This window comes from Microtus oregoni, unplaced genomic scaffold (genome assembly GCF_018167655.1).
Source record: "Microtus oregoni isolate MIOR12 unplaced genomic scaffold, Mior012 000025F_ref0000491, whole genome shotgun sequence".
In the NCBI taxonomy this organism is placed as follows: Eukaryota; Metazoa; Chordata; class Mammalia; order Rodentia; family Cricetidae; genus Microtus; species Microtus oregoni.
Genome location: NW_024543084.1, coordinates 31,322,080 through 31,338,980, shown reverse-complemented (window position 1 = coordinate 31,338,980; position 16,901 = coordinate 31,322,080). Strand labels below are relative to the sequence as shown.

The 16,901-nt window shown below is 46.8% G+C and overlaps 2 protein-coding genes across 2 annotated transcripts; both read right to left on the bottom strand.

The window, feature by feature from the left end:
• Nucleotides 1–2,930: 2,930 nt before the first annotated feature.
• On the bottom strand, nucleotides 2,931–4,376 carry LOC121462559 (tripartite motif-containing protein 75-like). The gene has a single exon (XM_041674196.1). The coding sequence runs from the start codon at nucleotides 4,374–4,376 to the stop codon at nucleotides 2,931–2,933; it is 1,446 nt and encodes a 481-aa protein (XP_041530130.1).
• A 10,640-nt stretch (nucleotides 4,377–15,016) lies between these two features.
• LOC121462557 (tripartite motif-containing protein 60-like) lies at nucleotides 15,017–16,450 on the bottom strand. Its single transcript, XM_041674195.1, has one exon. It carries the CDS (start codon nucleotides 16,448–16,450, stop codon nucleotides 15,017–15,019), a length of 1,434 nt encoding a protein of 477 aa, XP_041530129.1.
• Between the last annotated feature and the right edge of the window lie 451 nt (nucleotides 16,451–16,901).

Genomic DNA, 16,901 nt, shown 5'->3' with positions numbered 1-16,901 from the left:
GTTCTGCTGTGTGTAGTTGAGAAATACAGTGTGAAAAATTCTGGGGCAGCGGGAGACCCAGTGGAGAGGGGGTGACACCTGCTATGTGGGGACACCTCGGACTGGCAAGAGATTTAGGAAATAATGTCTTTTATTGTATCGTTGTCCTTCTTCAGGGACTTGCCATAGATCCCTCTGCTACACTTTGATTTACAGCAACTTCAATTAGCTGAGCGTGGTGGCCCACAGCTGTCATCCCAGTACTTGGGAGGCAGACACAGGAAGTTCAAGACTATCCTGGTCCAAATAGTGAGTTTCAGGCTCGCTAGAGCTACAAAATGATCCTTTTCGCTCTCGCCCAAATCCTCTGCTAGCCCAGCCTGTTCCCAGGCCTGTAACATCAATGTGTGGAGAGTCCAGAGCCTGCTTCCTCCTCCACTGTAGAGTGAGTCAGAGGACAGCTTGTAACAACAGAAGACCCTCCTGGATGCTAACTTAAAATGGAATATTTTCACCTCTGCCCAGCTCCTGATAACCAAACTGTAGACAGAGAAAAAATGCAGACTAGAACACCTGTTTACATGAGTATTGCTACTCATGGCATCAGCAGGGGTGCTCTGTGGGAATTTAACTCCATGAGGAATAGCACACATTTCTACATTATTTTTATGTGTGTGTGTGTTTTGTCGTCATCATGCATATGTATGCATCCACTTGAGAATGTCTAATCACTATGGTAGCCAGAAGGGGCATCTGATTCCCTGTAACTGTAATAAATTCCTGGAACTCAAAGTTTAGGAAGAGAACCAACCCCAGCAAGTTCTCCTGTGGTTCCCTTGACTGTCATGGCACAGGACTCACCCATAAACACACACATTAATGTGATTTTAATGAAAGGAAGGTATCTTCTGGACCCTAGTGACATCTCAGTTGGTAGATAGCCTGCTTGACTAGTAAGCATGAGGCCCAGGGCTCTCCTCCACAGTGCCCACAGCTCAGGATGGTAGCACAGACCTATAAACCCAGCACTGGGGAGATGGGACCAGGAAGTGCAAAAAGCCACTACCACACCCCTAACCCCCCAAAGCAAGAAACCAGATTTTCCTAATTCTGCCTCCTAAGGACAGAAATGAGCCATGAGCCACCAAGCCTGGATATTTAAGAATTACGTAGAGGGGGATGGAGAGATAGCTCAGCAGTTTGGAGCACTAGGGCTAGTCCCCTGAGGTGCTGAGTTCAATTCCCACCACCCTCATGGTGAATGATAAACATCTATAGTGGGATCTGATTTCTTCTGGCATGAAGGCTTACATGCAGATAGAGAACTCAGATACGTGGAAATAATAAAGGAATATAGTTTTTAAAAGAAAATTAAGTGAGATGTATGAGAAGGCAAGAGTAATAGCTACAAACCCGAGGATGGAGTCATTTTCATTTTATTAAAATTTAATGGATAAAATCAGTACATTCATGGGAACCTTGTCACATTTCAACATGTAGTGTTCAACTATCAGGTGCAACTACCTTTTCAACAGTTTGTCTCTCCTTCTGGTGACAACATCTCAGATTCTCTCACCCAGCATTTTCCTCCTCTCCCTTGCTGCCCTCCTCTACCATGAACCAATCAGGGCCTGAGAAGGCTCACAGGGTAAAAGTGCTTCCCATTGCAGACCTGATGACCTCAGTGCTGAAGGCAATCCCAGGCCATGAGATGGAGGAAGAGAAGTGACCTCCACACCCTCATCTGTATAGTCAGTCTCTTTGTTGGCCTATCTGTGTCTACCTGTTTCTGTGTGTCTCTGTTACATATACAAACACACAAATTTTTAAAAACTCGTTAAAATTTGCACAATAAAATATAGATACCCAGAGACATTAACCTGCAGTCCCGGCTACTGGGGAAGGAGTGTGAAGGGTGAGAATAACAAATTCAAGGGTAGCCTGGACACCCTGACAAGACAACAACAAGATACAACGGGGTCGATGCTGTGAGCTCAATGAGGATCACCTGCACAGGAGCTCTAGGCCCTGGACCCAATCCCTATTGCTGGATCTGGAAGACAAGGGGAGAAGAAAAGGGGAGGGGGATAGGGAGGGAAGGAGGGAAGGACAGAGCCAGGGCAAGGAAGGGAAAGACCGAGGTTAACATTGATGAGCTGATTACTAAAACGAAAACTCGGGAAGTTTTAAAAGTTTTAGAATTCTGCATCTGTTAATCCAGTTGCTTATGAATATTTCAGGAGTTTCTGAGATTCTGAGGAAACTGGGGTATCTTCAAGAACAAATTTGAAAGGCTGGGCATTTGTGACTCAGGAGAGCCATGCAGGAATCCAAGGTCAGCCTCTGCTTTGTACCAAGTTTAAGGCCATCCTAGACTGCATAAGACCCTCTCAGATACAAAATAAATAAATATATTCTTAAAACTTTCATCCCATTCTGAGGTGCGATGGGCCTGTGATACAGGGCTGTGATTCGAGCCACCTGGATGTGCTGAGCCAGGAGGGACAGCAGAGTTAGTTAAGGCTAGCCCAGATGACTCCCCAGGACAGTCTCTAAGATGACAGGGTTGTGTGTGGCTCGATGGTCCATTATTTGGTAGGCATGGGATTTAATAACAAAACTTCTTTCAGATGTAAGACACAGAAATTAAAAAATACACCTGTTGCCCGATGTATTGCCATGGCTGTGACCCAGAGTACAGGAAACTGAGATAGGCATGCTGACAGGGGTCGGCCTGGACAGCAGAGCAAGTTCCAGACCAATCTGGGCAACACAGGAAGAACTTGCCCTGAGAAAAGATAAATAAATACAATAAAAGAAATGTGGGCACAGCACTCACAACCATAATGCAAGCCATGAGATGTAGTCTGGAGGAGCACAAATTCAGAGTCGTCCTCAGCTGTACAACGTTGGGAATCACCTGGGATGGAGCATGGAGTAGGGAGCCTGAACTAAATGTCAGAGTTAAGACCACCTGTGGGTTTTGGCCCACCATCTGAGGCAGAACACAGCCCAAGAGGTTCTGAATGAAGTCTCAGGTAGAAATAAGGGCAAACAGGCTCAGTGAAAGTGTCCCTGAAAGTATAGATGTGAGATTTCTCAGGCATGCTATAGAAGGAGACCTCTCCCAGCTCATAGTCCAGGAAAACGCCAATGTTTCTGAGTGTTGTGACCTTCAGCTTAGAGTTTGGGTCAGCAGATCCTGAGACCACAAAGCAGTCACCCTGCCAGAGGATCCTCCAGCATTTCTCAGGGGCAGAGGAGGACTGCCTTGCTCCAGGGGACAGATTGGCTTGGCAGATACCAATAGCCCACTCGGACGTCTTTGTCACCTTCACCTCCCAGTAATGTCTCCCTGAATTAAAAATCGGAATCCCCAGCACAACAGGGCTATCAGTAAAACTTTCTGAAGAACTCGGAGGATCTTGTTTTTTCTTTAACAATGAGACACGTTGTCTATCCTCAGACACAAGCAGGTTTGGATGGGCTGTTTCTGGGTCTAGAGTTACCTGAACTCTAAATCGCTGTATAAGTTTCTGTAGAGCTGAATACTGAGGAGGAAAGTTGTAGGCTTCTCTTCTTATCTGAGCTGGGAAAATGTCTGGGGGAGGAACACTCAAAAGTTTCTGGTGGAAATCCTTGACTGTCGACAGCATTTCTACATCTGAGTGTGCTCTGCCTGCCACCATGTGGCTAAAGAGCTCTCTGACTGTGGAAACATGGTTCTCAAATGCTGCTATGTTTTCGCTCAGTTTCTGCTTGAGATCCCGCTCCTCGTCCTTTAGCCTGGAGAAAGCTGTCTTCTGTTCCCTATTTAAAAACTGGCTGAGTTGCTGAAATTCAGAATTCAGTTCTTTCCTCTGGGCTTCTGCCTGCTGCCTTAACTTCTGGGATTTTTTTATTTGAAGAATTTTTAACTGGTTAACCTCTTTTAGTTTCTTCTGGAGGGATTTGGTCAATCTGTGAAGCTTTCTCCTGTGATGAGAGGCAGCCTGTGCAATGGGGGTCACCTGATGGTTGTTGTGGCTCCCAGGCCCAATGCACTGGTCACACAGCAGCTGCAGGTCATCCTCACAGAAGAAGGTCAGAACCTGGTTGTGCTGGTCACAGCGAGTGCTGGTCTCCTGACTGTTGCTCTTGCTTGTCAAGCTATACAGGACCTGGGCACTTTTAACTATCACCTCAAGCTGATCATTGTTTGAGAGATTCCTCTCGTTGCAAGGCTGTCGACAGATGGGGCAGCGATACAGTTCTTGCCCTTGCTCATAGGAGGATCTGAGGCAGGTGTGACAGAAGTTGTGGCCACATTCTGTGGTGACTGGCCTTTTCAGGTCTTCCAGACAGATGTTACATTTGGTCTCTGCCTGGAGTCTGGTCAAGTTCGATGCCTGTGACATCAGGCTGGGAATAAAGGTCTGGACCTGGGTGGGCTTTCTTCTGACACTTGGCTCTGGGGTGCCCTGCAGGGACAAGCTGACTCGATTGTCCTGCAGTTCCCTCCTTGAAACCGCTGTTACCCCACTCGTCGCCTGGGTTACCCTACAGTGGTGGAAGCCTTGAGTCCTTTGTGGTTTTAGCCTCTAATTCCAGCTTCCAACGAGGTCCTTGGCATGGGCTTGCAGCCCGTGACAGCTCAGGTGGACAGCTGCTCTTCTGGACTCTGGAAGCTCACAGTTGCTTTGAGTTAAAAGAAATTCCTTTAGAAGAATAAAAGTAATACTAGGTTAGTTCAGATGGTCCCAGGTCCCACTCAGTACCTGGCTCCCTTTAAACTCTGACTGATGTCACACATCTCAGTCATTCCCAAGCCTGGAACACTGAGCCCTGCCTCCTCTGCCCACGTGTTCACCAGCCCCCTGCAACCTGTGGGAAGGGTAGAGCCCTGGGTGTAGACTGACAATAAAAAGAGGAGGCACAGCCTTGATAAAATATCCTGTAACCCATGATCCTCTCTGCTTCCCAAGTACTGACATGATAGGGCTGAGACCACAGGAGTCCTGATGGAAATCACACTCAGGGCCTCAAGCAGGCTAAGCAGGTGCTCTACACACTGAGCTATGTTCCTAGGCCATGATTTTCATTGCTTTGCCTTGTTGTTATTGTTTTGATATGGTTTGTTTTCTTTTTTGTGAGAAGTTTTCACTATTAGCTCATCTGGACTCAAACTCAGCATGTAGGTCATGCTGACCTCCAATTCACAGAGATTCACCAGCCTCTGCGTCCAGGTGCTGGACATAAAGGCTTGTGTTCACTTTGGATCTTTAGAACAGTCTCTACAATAGCAGGGTGGCCTGGGAATCAGGTCAGCACATTCAGCCTGGCCTTGCCTTGAAATGGCAGCAATGCTGTTTGTTTCAGCCTCCCAAATGCAGGGCTTACAGCCAAGTAGCACAGGGTAGGCCGGTTGTTTTTTGTGACAGCTAGGAAACAGCTACATCCCAACCACCAGCCAAACTCTTGGAATCAGATAAATAAGGACAGTCTTGCTCTAAACTTTCACCTCTCTCTGCCTTCTGAAAAGAAATCATACCACATTTGGTTTTCATTTTTATTGCGTACCACAGAAGACCTTAGGAAGTGAAAACCCAGAACACAGATAAACTTATATGCAAACAAATGAAATAAAAGTAAGCCCTGCAGGGTGATGAGACACACCTTTAATGTTAGGTAACAGTGGAGACAAACTCATCCTGTTCAAGGTCCTCTTCCAAAATACAGAGGAATCTGAGGCCAGTCTGTCTCCAAACACCAACTGCTCTAGGGAAAAGGAGCTTGCTGTCAATCCTGATGACCTGAGTTTGGACCTAGGGACCACAATTGTCCTGTGACCAACACACACCATGGTTCAAGGGCACACTTACACATGCTTGGTAAATAAATGTTATTAAAAATTTATGGAAGTAAACAAGCAAGCCTATAAAATTTTCAGTGTTCTCTCTGTTTTTGTTTTGTGTTTTTCTCTTTTGTTTTGTGTTTCTCTCTCTTTTCTCACTCATCCTTGCTTTCTTGCTTGAATCTTACAATGCAGACCAGGTTTGCCTCTGCCTCCAAAAAATAAATAAATAATAAATAAAAATAAAACCTCTTTGTGTTTAGATCTGTTACTTTGCTAAACTATCCAAACAGTAGCTAAAGCCAGGCACAGTGGCCCACACATTTAAACCCAGCCCGCGGGGGCAGAGACAGGAGGATCTCTGTGAGTACAAGCCTTGGACCATCTTGGGACCCTCTCTCAAAACAAATGAGAAATAGAAGTGTTCATAGTAAAACCAGGAATTGGGAGCTGCTTTTGTGGAGGGGCCTGAATCCTCCCTGAGAGCACAGATTGGCAAATGAACAAAGGCAGCTGCCTTCTGTCTTCATTTTGCATCTGCTTGTTGCACTTTGAGGAGGCTCAGAGCACAAATATAAATCTTTGTCCTAAACTTGTATTGAGCTTGGATCCCAGGAACAACAAAAACCTCTCAGGACAGAAGCCCCTCCCCTACACTCAGCAGATGAGGTAATTACCTTCCAGGATAAGGCTGCACCCTGGAGTTTGAGGAATCACCTTCCAAGAGCCAGATTTGATCCTCTGCACAGTGACAGTGAGGAGGGCCTGAGACCACATCACACAACCCAGGCTGAGCTTGACCTATAAGAGAAACTTCGACCAGGGCCAAAGAATAAGGATCGCCTGTGCCCACCCTAATTTGGTCTGTACTTAAACCTGGAGCACTCACCTGTAGCCCAGAGCTCCCTGCAGGTCAGCCAGCATTTTCCTACTGGGTTGCATGCTCAGGCCCACGTAATTGAGTTAATTTATTGAATCTCATAGCAGAGATATACCACTGAAATCTGGATTCTTCTGTCTCTACTTTTGTAGGAGCTGGAATTAAACCCTTGAGCAGCCACCCCTGGCTTCTGTCTCTATCCCTGTTCTTCAGTTTTCTTGGTCTCTTTCAATTGTAAATGTGGACACTTAATGGGCCTAGCCTGCTGGGCCTACCTTGGTCAGGTGTTTCTTCTGAAAACCTAGGTGGCATCAGCTGAACCTCTTCCCCTAGATAGGCTAGTTCCTAACAGACTGTTTGCTCCTGTGTACTATGAGTGCCTTGCTTGCTCCTGTAGCAAACCTCTCCAGCTTCATGATTCTATAAACAAAATCAAGTTTTGGGTCCAATTCATGGAACTCAAGATGGCAGCTGCTCCCTAGAGCAGGACTGGCTTCTCTTCTCTAGCACAGCTCCTTAGCTGTTAGGCACCTGCCCTTGGCCTCATTCCTCAATTCTAAAGTCCCCTGGGCCCCTCCACACTGGATCTTCTGCAAGGACACCTGGGTTTCCTGACTAACTCCATTAACTCCTCACCCCTCCTCAGATCCTATTGTCACAGGATGTGTGAATATCGGGAGTGTACTTGGCTTCATTTAGGTTGCATGGAGGCACAGTCAGGACACAGATCACTGCCCCAGAATAGACGTTATGAAGGAAGGAGAATGTACCAGGTAGGGACAAGTAGAGCTATCTCTCTTCCAGAGAGGCTGAGTGGCAGCTGGTCGGTATAGGCAGCATTAGCATTCCACAGAGGTCTGAAAATTTCCCAGGGTGCATTTGGAGTTTAGCCATTTCCCTAGTGTCAGAGAGTTCTCTGTCCTGTGACTGTGTTAGAGTGTCTGGGGGACAGTAAATTACTTAGTGACATGAGTCTACGGGTGCATCCAGTCCAGTGAGTAGTCAGGGAGACTGGGGCTGTCCATCTCACCCCACTATTTCACACCGTCCTCTGGCTCTGTTGCAGACACAGGCATCCTGGCACATGTATGGGGATGCGTGTCAGGGGACAATGTTTTTGAAATTGGTTCTCTCCTTGGACCTTCACCTGGAGTCCTGAGCTCAAACTCATGTCCTCTGGCTTGGACTGGCATGGCCAGCGTCTTCTCCCGCTCAGATCTCACTGGCCCATTATCATCTTCTAAAAGAGTCCTTATGTTTCAGAGCTGTAGTCTGAAATATCTCTGAGCAGAAGCTGGCCAGGAACTATTTTTTATTTAGACTAGATTGACTTTGCCTCAGTCTTTCTTCACCAGCCTCCCAGGTCTTGGGTTGAAGGCCTGAGCCACTGCAGTCAGGTGTACACCCTTTGTTTCAGATTCCTTATGTATGTGCATGTGTGTCACGTGCCTGCCTCATGAACGTTGGAGATAAAGGCAGTGTTGAGCTGCCATGTGGGGCACCCAACCAGGTCATCTGAAGTTCTTTAACCATTCGGCCACAGTCCCAGATTCCATGTCTCCTTACCACAGAATATGAAAGTGCCCCTACAGGTCCCCTTGTCCCCATCACAATCATAGCCTTCTGAGTGTCTAGAATCACATGTTTGAGCCCCCAAGCCCAGTGTGGCCACCCTTTAACATGGTTTGTAGTAAGTCATCAGGAATGCTTTGTTTTAGGATCACTGGTGACCTGCACCCCCTTCAGTTACTGTGTTAAAAAAAAATCAATAAACCACCAAGAAACAAACTTCATTACATTGGGAAGAATTCAGTTTATTCTAAATATTTAACACCTGAGCCCAGATGTCCCTATTAAGAAAGCCTACCCATTTGAATTCTTTTGTTTCTTTGATAGATGTGTAATTACCCTCTGTATCCATGGGTTCTGAGTTCATAGATCTAACCAACTTCAGATATAAAACATTTGGAGAAAGCTAGGCTTTATGGAGGTTTATGCCTTAGAATCTCTGTGCTCAGGGCAAGCAGCAGTCTTGCCCGAGTCCCAGGCCAGTGTGGAGAGCATCCTCCAAAGCACAAAGGCTCAAACAAAGAAAAGACTTCGAGGCCTTAAAGGCCCCTGCTCTGGTCATACACTGTACTGGGAGGCCTGCTGGGGTTTCCTTGTCATTGTGTTGCTTTTGTTACTACAGGTCATATTAATGCTTGAGAAGGTTGTCAAAAATGTGATGGAAATCTTTCATTTACATCGCCTAACTGACTTTGAATTCCCGATCTTCCCGCCTGCGATTTCTGCTTCCTGGGGTTAGAAGCACTGGCTTCATGCCAGCTTCCCTCTGTCATTTTATATAAGAGCCTCCTGCACCCACAGCTGTGGGTACTGGGGGGAGGTCCTGCACTCACTTCCGTGGAAGCCCCGTAGATCACTGTATAGAGGTATAGAGATCTAGTTCACAGTGTCCAAGTGTGCTTCTTGGTAGAGCAGCAGACTAGTAACTCCCATACCCTGTAGCTAACAGAAATGACTGCTCTCCTGCTTTTTACATCAATCCACGTTGAGTGGCATTTCCTCTCATGTCACCAGCCCTGGTTAGTTCTAGCACATTCCTTTCCAAACTTCGCCATGTCCTTTGAAATCATGCTACACAGAATTCGGTGCCATGAAGCCCACTTGCAATTACAGCTTTCAGGGACAGGGGAATCCTTAATTCAAGGCTAGATGAAGCTTGTCTCGAATATAAAAATGAAACACAGGTAGTCTAGAAGGCTCAGTGAGTAAAACTGTTCATCAAAGTCTGATGGTGGATGTCTGATCCCAGGAACCCACATAAAGGGAAGGAAAGAAAACTCGACCAGGCTGGCTTTCAACTCCTGATAACTCAGACCAGGTGGCTTGAGGGTATGCCACCAATGGTCACAAATAAACATCAGCTAGGCCAGGGGAATCTAATTGAAGGATGAGCAGAAGCTCGGCATATTCTGAAATTTTCTGTGGATTTAAGTTTATTTTGCCTAGTTATTTAAATAATTTTATAGAAAGAAGTGGGATGTCTCATTGTCTTTAGCTAACAGATCAATTCTGAGACACAAGGCTAAAAATCCACAATTTCTCTCTCTCTCTCTCTCTCTCTCTCTCTCTCTCTCTCTCTCGTCTTTTGTCTTTCTTCACTTTTTTTTTTAAACTTTCTTGCTGTGTATCCTATTTGAGTCTAGCCATCCAAGTCCTCCTGCCTCCCTCTGGAGTGTTGTGGTGATGATGGGTGACGGGACTGATTTTGGAGAAAAATCGTTCTCTCCCTCTCTCTTTGGGGTGTTTGTGTGCATGGGAGGGGGTAGACGGGTCTCATGTCTTCCAGGCACTTAGAACTTGGTATGTACTGCAGGGTGAACTTGTGCTTCCGATCCTCCTGCTTTATCTGCCTATTGCTGAGATTATAGGCCTGCACCATCTCCTCTGTTTAGGGAGCGCTAGAGATGAACCAAGTGTTTCTTGAATGCTAGATGAGCTGCATCCCCAGGACCCGATGCATTCATCTCCATTTATTTCAGACACAAGATTTCCCTCCCACCCTCAGGTCTCTTCACATCAGCTGGAGACCTCTAATTCAAGTCTGGCCCAACCTGGGGACAGATCCCACAGAGAGCACACAGACCCAGAAGAGCCCGTGTTTGTTATATAGCCCCACGTCTCATGCTGACTAGCCAGGCACAAGTCACCTGTGGGTTTGGTTCCGGTCTAGTGTGTAGCTTGTAGGACACTTGAGCGGGTTGGGTTAGCTGCAGTGGGGCTGCCTCAGCTCCTGAGTCACTTTCTGTCCACTTCCTAGTTCATCATACGGGTCCCTGGACCTAGCACAGATCTTTACACACTGGTCAATGTCACTTTACTCTGTCAGCCAGGCTGATCCGGAACTCCAAGCAACCTCCCTGCCTCAGCCTTCCAAGTGGCAGGGCTAGAAGCCTGTGCTGTGACAGGTTGCTCTCTGTCCTGTATTTGATCCTCAGACTCGAGTCCTCTTTCCCTTAAAAACATCAACAACAGGCAGTCTTGTCTGTGGTGAATTACTAGGAGGCAGTGACAGGGAAAGCTGATGTTTTGCCTTCTGTCCCAGATGGTGGCTGTGTTAGCTTTCCCTGAGGTGACGTGAACTGATGCATCATCAACCCAGACAGTCCCCAGAATTCACCTCACCCAAGTCTTGCTCAGAGAACCAATGAGTTGGATGGAGTGATAGACAAAGCACAGGTAACCCTAGGCAGCTACACCAACAGGGAGAGTGTCACCACGCCAGCAGTGATGAATCACGGGTAGACACTCGAAGAGCCCTGTGGGTTTACAGAGGTTCCCACTGGAGTTTTAATGTGACCTTGTGGGTCCCCGCCCCCACCAAGAGAGGAAGTCAGTGGGCTGAGTCTCGTGATGGTCCCCTGGGTGTTACCCTAGCTACTTATTTTCTCACAGAGCAATAGCCATGTCATGCTAAAGACGACGTTCACAGTACTGCATGCTGTGGTGTGGTGCGTTCACAAACTGAGCTATAAAAATACATGTGGTGTGCTTTAAACATTTCCCAATTTACCCATGTCTGTGAGTATGTGCATGAGTGGTGTGGGTGCCTCGGAGTCCGAAGTTTGTCCTCTATGATCTCTACATGCACAACATGGAACAGATGTGCCCTCATACCACACACACGTGTGTCCAGCTTGGTCTACATGAAATCCTGCATCAAGTAATCATCAAGACACGGGTCTGGGTGGAGACTGGGAGGGGAACAAGCCATGCATCATGGCTCATGTCATCTGCTAACTTGGGCATCAGAGGCAGGAGGATCATCACATAGTCAAGGCCAGCCTGGCCTAGAAAGCAAATCCAGTTGTAACTCTGGGATGACCTGGTCTAAGAAAAAAGTGTGTATGTGCATGCATTTATTTATTTATGTTTTGAAACACGGATATTTTACTATAGCCTAAAAGAAAAGCTTTGTGTGCTGCAAATCATGGGTGGCTGCCTGGAGGAGGCCTATGGAGAAAGAAAAATCTACACCCTGAAGCTCACATGGAGGGAAGATTCATGGCAGGCAAGTAGCCAGCTGATGGGGAGGGAGGTTTTAATGAAGGCATAAGGAAGCCCCAGACAACCCAGTCTCTAAGGGAAGCATGCTTACCATATAGAAGTAACTGAAGTTGTGCTTTTCTGGATAATTCAGAAAATTGGACGGACCTGTAAGCTTTTGCCTGTATGCAATATTTTGTCTATGAAGAGGAAATGAGCTTTAATAAAGCTATTTTAAGGGACCAAAGAGAGATGGTTCGGAGGTTAAAAGTGCTTGCTGCTCCTCCAAAATGACTTGAGTTTGACTCCCAGCATTTTGTCTTTTGGCTTATAAGCACCTACAATTACAACTGCAAAGGATCTGACACACAGATGCCTTCTAGCTCTACACACACACCACATGTGCATACATGCACCCAGAGTGTACAAAGGAACACAAGAACACAAAGAGCCTGGGCACAGTCTTCTTGAGGCAGTCAGATAACATAAGACATGCCAAGTGTGGGTCCGGGTTCAGGAAGTGAGGGCTGCCCATATAAAGTTCTGGGTTGAGACAGATCTTCTGTGTAGCCCAGGCTGTGCTGGAACTTGCAGCAACACCCCCCTTTTTTCTGTGTTCTGAGTGTTGGAATGCGATGTGGAGCACCATGTCCTACCCATCTGCCTCCACAAATACATTTCCTTCCTTCCTTCCTTTTTTCCTCCCTCCCTCCCTCCCTCCCTCCTTCCTTCCTTCCTTCCTTCCTTTCTTCCCTCCGTCCCTCCGTCCCTCCCTCCCTCCCTTCCTCCCTTCCTCCCCTCCTCCCTTCCTTCCTTCCTTCCTTCCTTCCTTCCTTCCTTCCTTCCTGGTTTTTCAAGACTGGGTTTCACTGTTTAGCTCTGGTTGTCCTAGAACTTGCTTTGTAGACCATTCTAGCCTCAAATTCAGAGATCTGCCTGCCTCTGCATCACAACTGCTGGGATTAAAGGCATGCACCACCTCAGCCCAGCACAAATACATTTCTTAATTTCACCTATGAAGTAAATATGGAAGAAAAACGAGAACCTCACATGTTTATTACCTTTTAAAAACATACTTTTATTTAGTTTTTGAGACAGGGTCTCACTAGGTAGCTCTGGCTATCCTGAAATTCCCTATGTAAATTGTCCTCTGAAGTCAGAAATCCACTTGCCTCTGCTTCCCAGATGCTGGCATGTTGGTCTTTTTTTTTTAAATAAACATTTCCCCCCATCAAAGTCTTCATGGAAACATGAAGAATTCATTTGACAACAGCAAATTTATCATGGGAGCTCTAAGTCTGTGGTCACCACCAACACTCAAAAGGAACAAGAAAGAGCAACACTTTCTGCCACGCTTCAGTCTCAATCTGCAGGATCAAAACATTTATCCCAACAATTACAAAGGTTTTCTGAAGACTGTGTCTGTCATAGCCCAGGATGGCAAGGAACTGGCTGTTTCTGAGGACGGTCTTCAACTTTGGATCCTCCTGTCTACACCTCCCTGAGTCTTGGAGTATAGGTTTTTATTTTATTGTATGAATAGTATTTTATAGGATGTTATTATATTGTCCAGATTGTTCTATAACTCATATTCCTCTGCGCTCAGCTCTTTGAAACACTGAATTATGGGCCTACACCACCACAGGCTAACCATGTTTAAGAGATGGCTCAGTTGATAAAGAGCTTGCCTTGAAAGCATAAGGACTGGAGTTCAATCCCAAGAACACATATAAAAATGCCAAGTATTCGCGCACACATCTGTTATCCCAATGCTGAGAAGGGAGAGACAGGATACCTGGGACTCATGGGCTAGCCACTCTAGTCTAATTGTGCCTGTAACTCCAGACCAGTAAGAGACCCTGCCTCAAAGGAGGTGAACAGAATCCTGAGGCTGACAGCTGATGTTGTGCTCTGGCCTCAACATGCACATACATACAGGTGCACATCCCCCCCACCCACACACAATAAAAATGTATGCCAGAGAACAGACTATGGGGGAAGAAGAGGCCTTGAATGAATGAGTCAAGGCAAGAAAACAGTGATTCAAGTGACAGCTGCTGATGCCCCATTTGGGAGACACACTGAGGATGCACTGGCTTGACCTATGTGGATGGAGGTTGAACTCATTGAAACAATCACTGTGCATTTAATTCAGCTGGGAGAAGTGTGAATGCATGTCTGAAGGATTAGTGGTTGAGAAGGTGGATTAGAAACAAGAGCTAGGGTGTATCTCAGGGCTAGAATGCTTGACTACCTTATGCCCTGGGTCTAATCTTCAGTATGAGCGTAGGAAACAAGAGGTCAAGTTTTCTTAGGCTAGATGGCATCCCAGCGCACAGGATGCTCAGAAGACCACAGCAAGTTGGTCAACCTGGTTACAGAGGGAGATCCTGTCTCAAAAATAAAAGGCTTGGAAGGTGGTTCAGAGGGGTCACCAAGGCAAGACTTGCCCCCAAATCTGATGACCTGCATTTGATATCTATAACTATTTTGGGAGTAGAGCGCAAACTGCCATAAATAAGTTCTCTGCCCACCACGAATGTGCTATGAAGCTTTCCAACCACCAATGCACAAGTCATTGTACAACCAAAAGAGCCCTAGTGTGTGCACACCTTTTCTTTTGGAGACAAAGAGGCAAAGGCAGGAGATCCAGGAGTTCAAGGTCCTCGTCAACTATTAGTGACTTAGATGCCAGTGTCTTAGCTGTATGGAATCTATCAAGAACAGAGAAAATGTGACTGAAGGCTGCGGAGATGGCCCTGTGAGAAAGGTGATGGCTCTGATTCCCAGGGCTGATGTAGAGCCAGACATGATGGGAATCTGTAATTTGGGAGATAGGAGGCAGGCGGAATCCCCGGAAACTCACAGGCCTGGCATATGCCATGCCAAACAAGAGAACCACCTCAAACAAGGAAGAGGACGATCCTCTACCCTCTCCGTGTGCGCTGCAGCAAGCCCTTGCCCATCCACCCACACAAGAGCACGCGCCCATAGACGTGCACACACACACACACCATCCCCACAAACCCAAAATTAAAAAGTGATCCTGTAAAATAAACTTAAAAACACTTGACAACTAACTCATTCCACCACGACAGGGCCTAGGCTGGTCTGTCTTCCTGTTGCTATAGATCTCCTGGGTGCTTGAGTGGTCACGTGTTGTCACAGTTGTGGGAGCACCGTGCTTCTCAGAGTTGGCTGAACTTGGATTTGTTTTTGTCTTGTTTTGTCTAATTACAAGCTTAAATGTCCTTGCTAAATTAGCCAAAGCACTAAGGCCTCTGGACTAGATGACACCGACGTGGGATGGGATAGGGTACCAAGATCTTAAGAGGTTCAGGATCTGTTCCTGTACAGAAATAAGGCCAAATGGCACTGGTAAACGAATGATTGAACGTGTACAGGAGAGACCTGTCATCCATATTATAGAAGGAGAGCTCACCCAACTCATAATCCAAAAAGATGCCGATCCTGGTGGGCTGCACCACTGGCAGAAACGCAGAACTTTTGGGCCCACAGGTGACATAGCCACTCTCACTGTATCTCCCAATTGCCCAGAAGCCCTCAGCAACTGAGGGCTGATCGCTCAACTGCCTGGGAAAGCCATCTTGACACATACCCAATGTCCACAGGGGCTTGTTTCCCACTTTCACTTCCCAGAAGCAACGGCATGAGTGAAAGCTTCTACATCCCAGAAGAGCAGGCCAGTGAAATCTCTGAGGGCTAGCATCAACACTTTGTCTCTCTTCTTTATAAAGTACGGATTTTCTATCCTCAGAGATAACAAGCTGAGGGTGTGCTGAGTCAAGATCAAAATGCATATCTATCCGAAATCGCTTGATGATTCTGTCCAAGCCTGAGTACTGTGGTGGGAGACTGAGACCATATTGCTTTGTCCTGAATGACCAGAGTGGGGGGAGTTTCGGCTTTTCACATTTGTGGTACTCTCTCAGAAGGCTTGCCAGAAACGCAACATCTGTCTGCACATGCTTGGCCTGTGCCCCCTTCAACAGATCTTCTAATGCAGATAAATGCTCTGCCAGGGTCCCAACACACTCATTTAGTGTTGATAGACCCAGCAGCTCCTCAATGTGTATCTCGTTTAGAAGCGCCTCATGCTCACTCTGCAGAAACAGTTTGACTTGCTCAAATTCAAAACAGATCTCTTTTTTCTTATATCTGATCTTCTTCCTCAGCTCATGAGTTTCTCTCTTCTGCAGGGGCAGTGCTTTCTTACATCGTTTCACCTCGTCCTTCAGAAGCTCCATGCTGTAGCTTAGCATCTTCCTGTGAAGAAAGGCGGCAGCCATCACATGGCAGACGGAGTGCGTATAGTGTTTATCAGCGAACCTGCACCGGGGACATATGAGCTCTTGATCCTCTATGCAGAAAATGGTCTGATTCTTGTTGTGCCTCTGACACACGGTGTAGACTTTCCGCCTCCTCCGTCTGCTCGGTCTCTGCAGCTCCCTCGCCATATCAGTCAAGTTACAGATCTGGGGGTTCCTGTGCCAGTGTCTCCTGAAGGAATCAGCCTCGCAGATAGGGCAGGGGAAGACATCCCTTAGATCCTTCCAGCAAACACTGAGGCACTCCTGACAGAAGTTGTGCCCACAAAAAATGGTCACTGGGTTTCTGAAGAGAGCCGAGCAAATGAAACAAGTGCATGCTTCCTGCAAGTTTTTCAGGGCTGTGGAGAAGTCCATTGGCCCGTGAGCAAAGCTAGTGGAGAAGGCCCCTTGGCAGGGCCTGTCTCCTAGGAACTCAAGACACTGTGAGCTGAGGGTGTCCTTCTAAGCCCTTGCAGAATGAGTGGCTGTAGGTTTCACTGGCCTTGTAGAGTGGTGGTATTCCCTGACATCTAATTAAAGCACCTGAATCGAACTTCAGAGTGGAGAAGAGTTGAAAGCCTGCAGCTGTCTCACAGACTGGGTCGTGCGCTTTAAGAAAGTACTCACGGGTGTGATGGACCTAACATTCCTGTGGATGAGAAAAAAAAGTTTTACTTTTATAATTTTTAATTATATATGCGAACATCAATGCAGGTGCCCAGGGAGGCCACAGGCATGGCATCCTTCTTGGAGGCTCCAGTGGTTGTGAGACCAAGACAGCATGCATAGATAGGAGGAGAGCCAACATGATGGCCACATGAACCGA

Bases quoted from the DNA above. Each gene is read 5' to 3' on its own strand.
- LOC121462557 (XM_041674195.1), bottom strand. From the start codon at position 16,450: ATGGACTTCTCCACAGCCCTGAAAAACTTGCAGGAAGCATGCACTTGT.
- LOC121462559 (XM_041674196.1), bottom strand. From the start codon at position 4,376: ATGTCACAGGCATCGAACTTGACCAGACTCCAGGCAGAGACCAAATGT.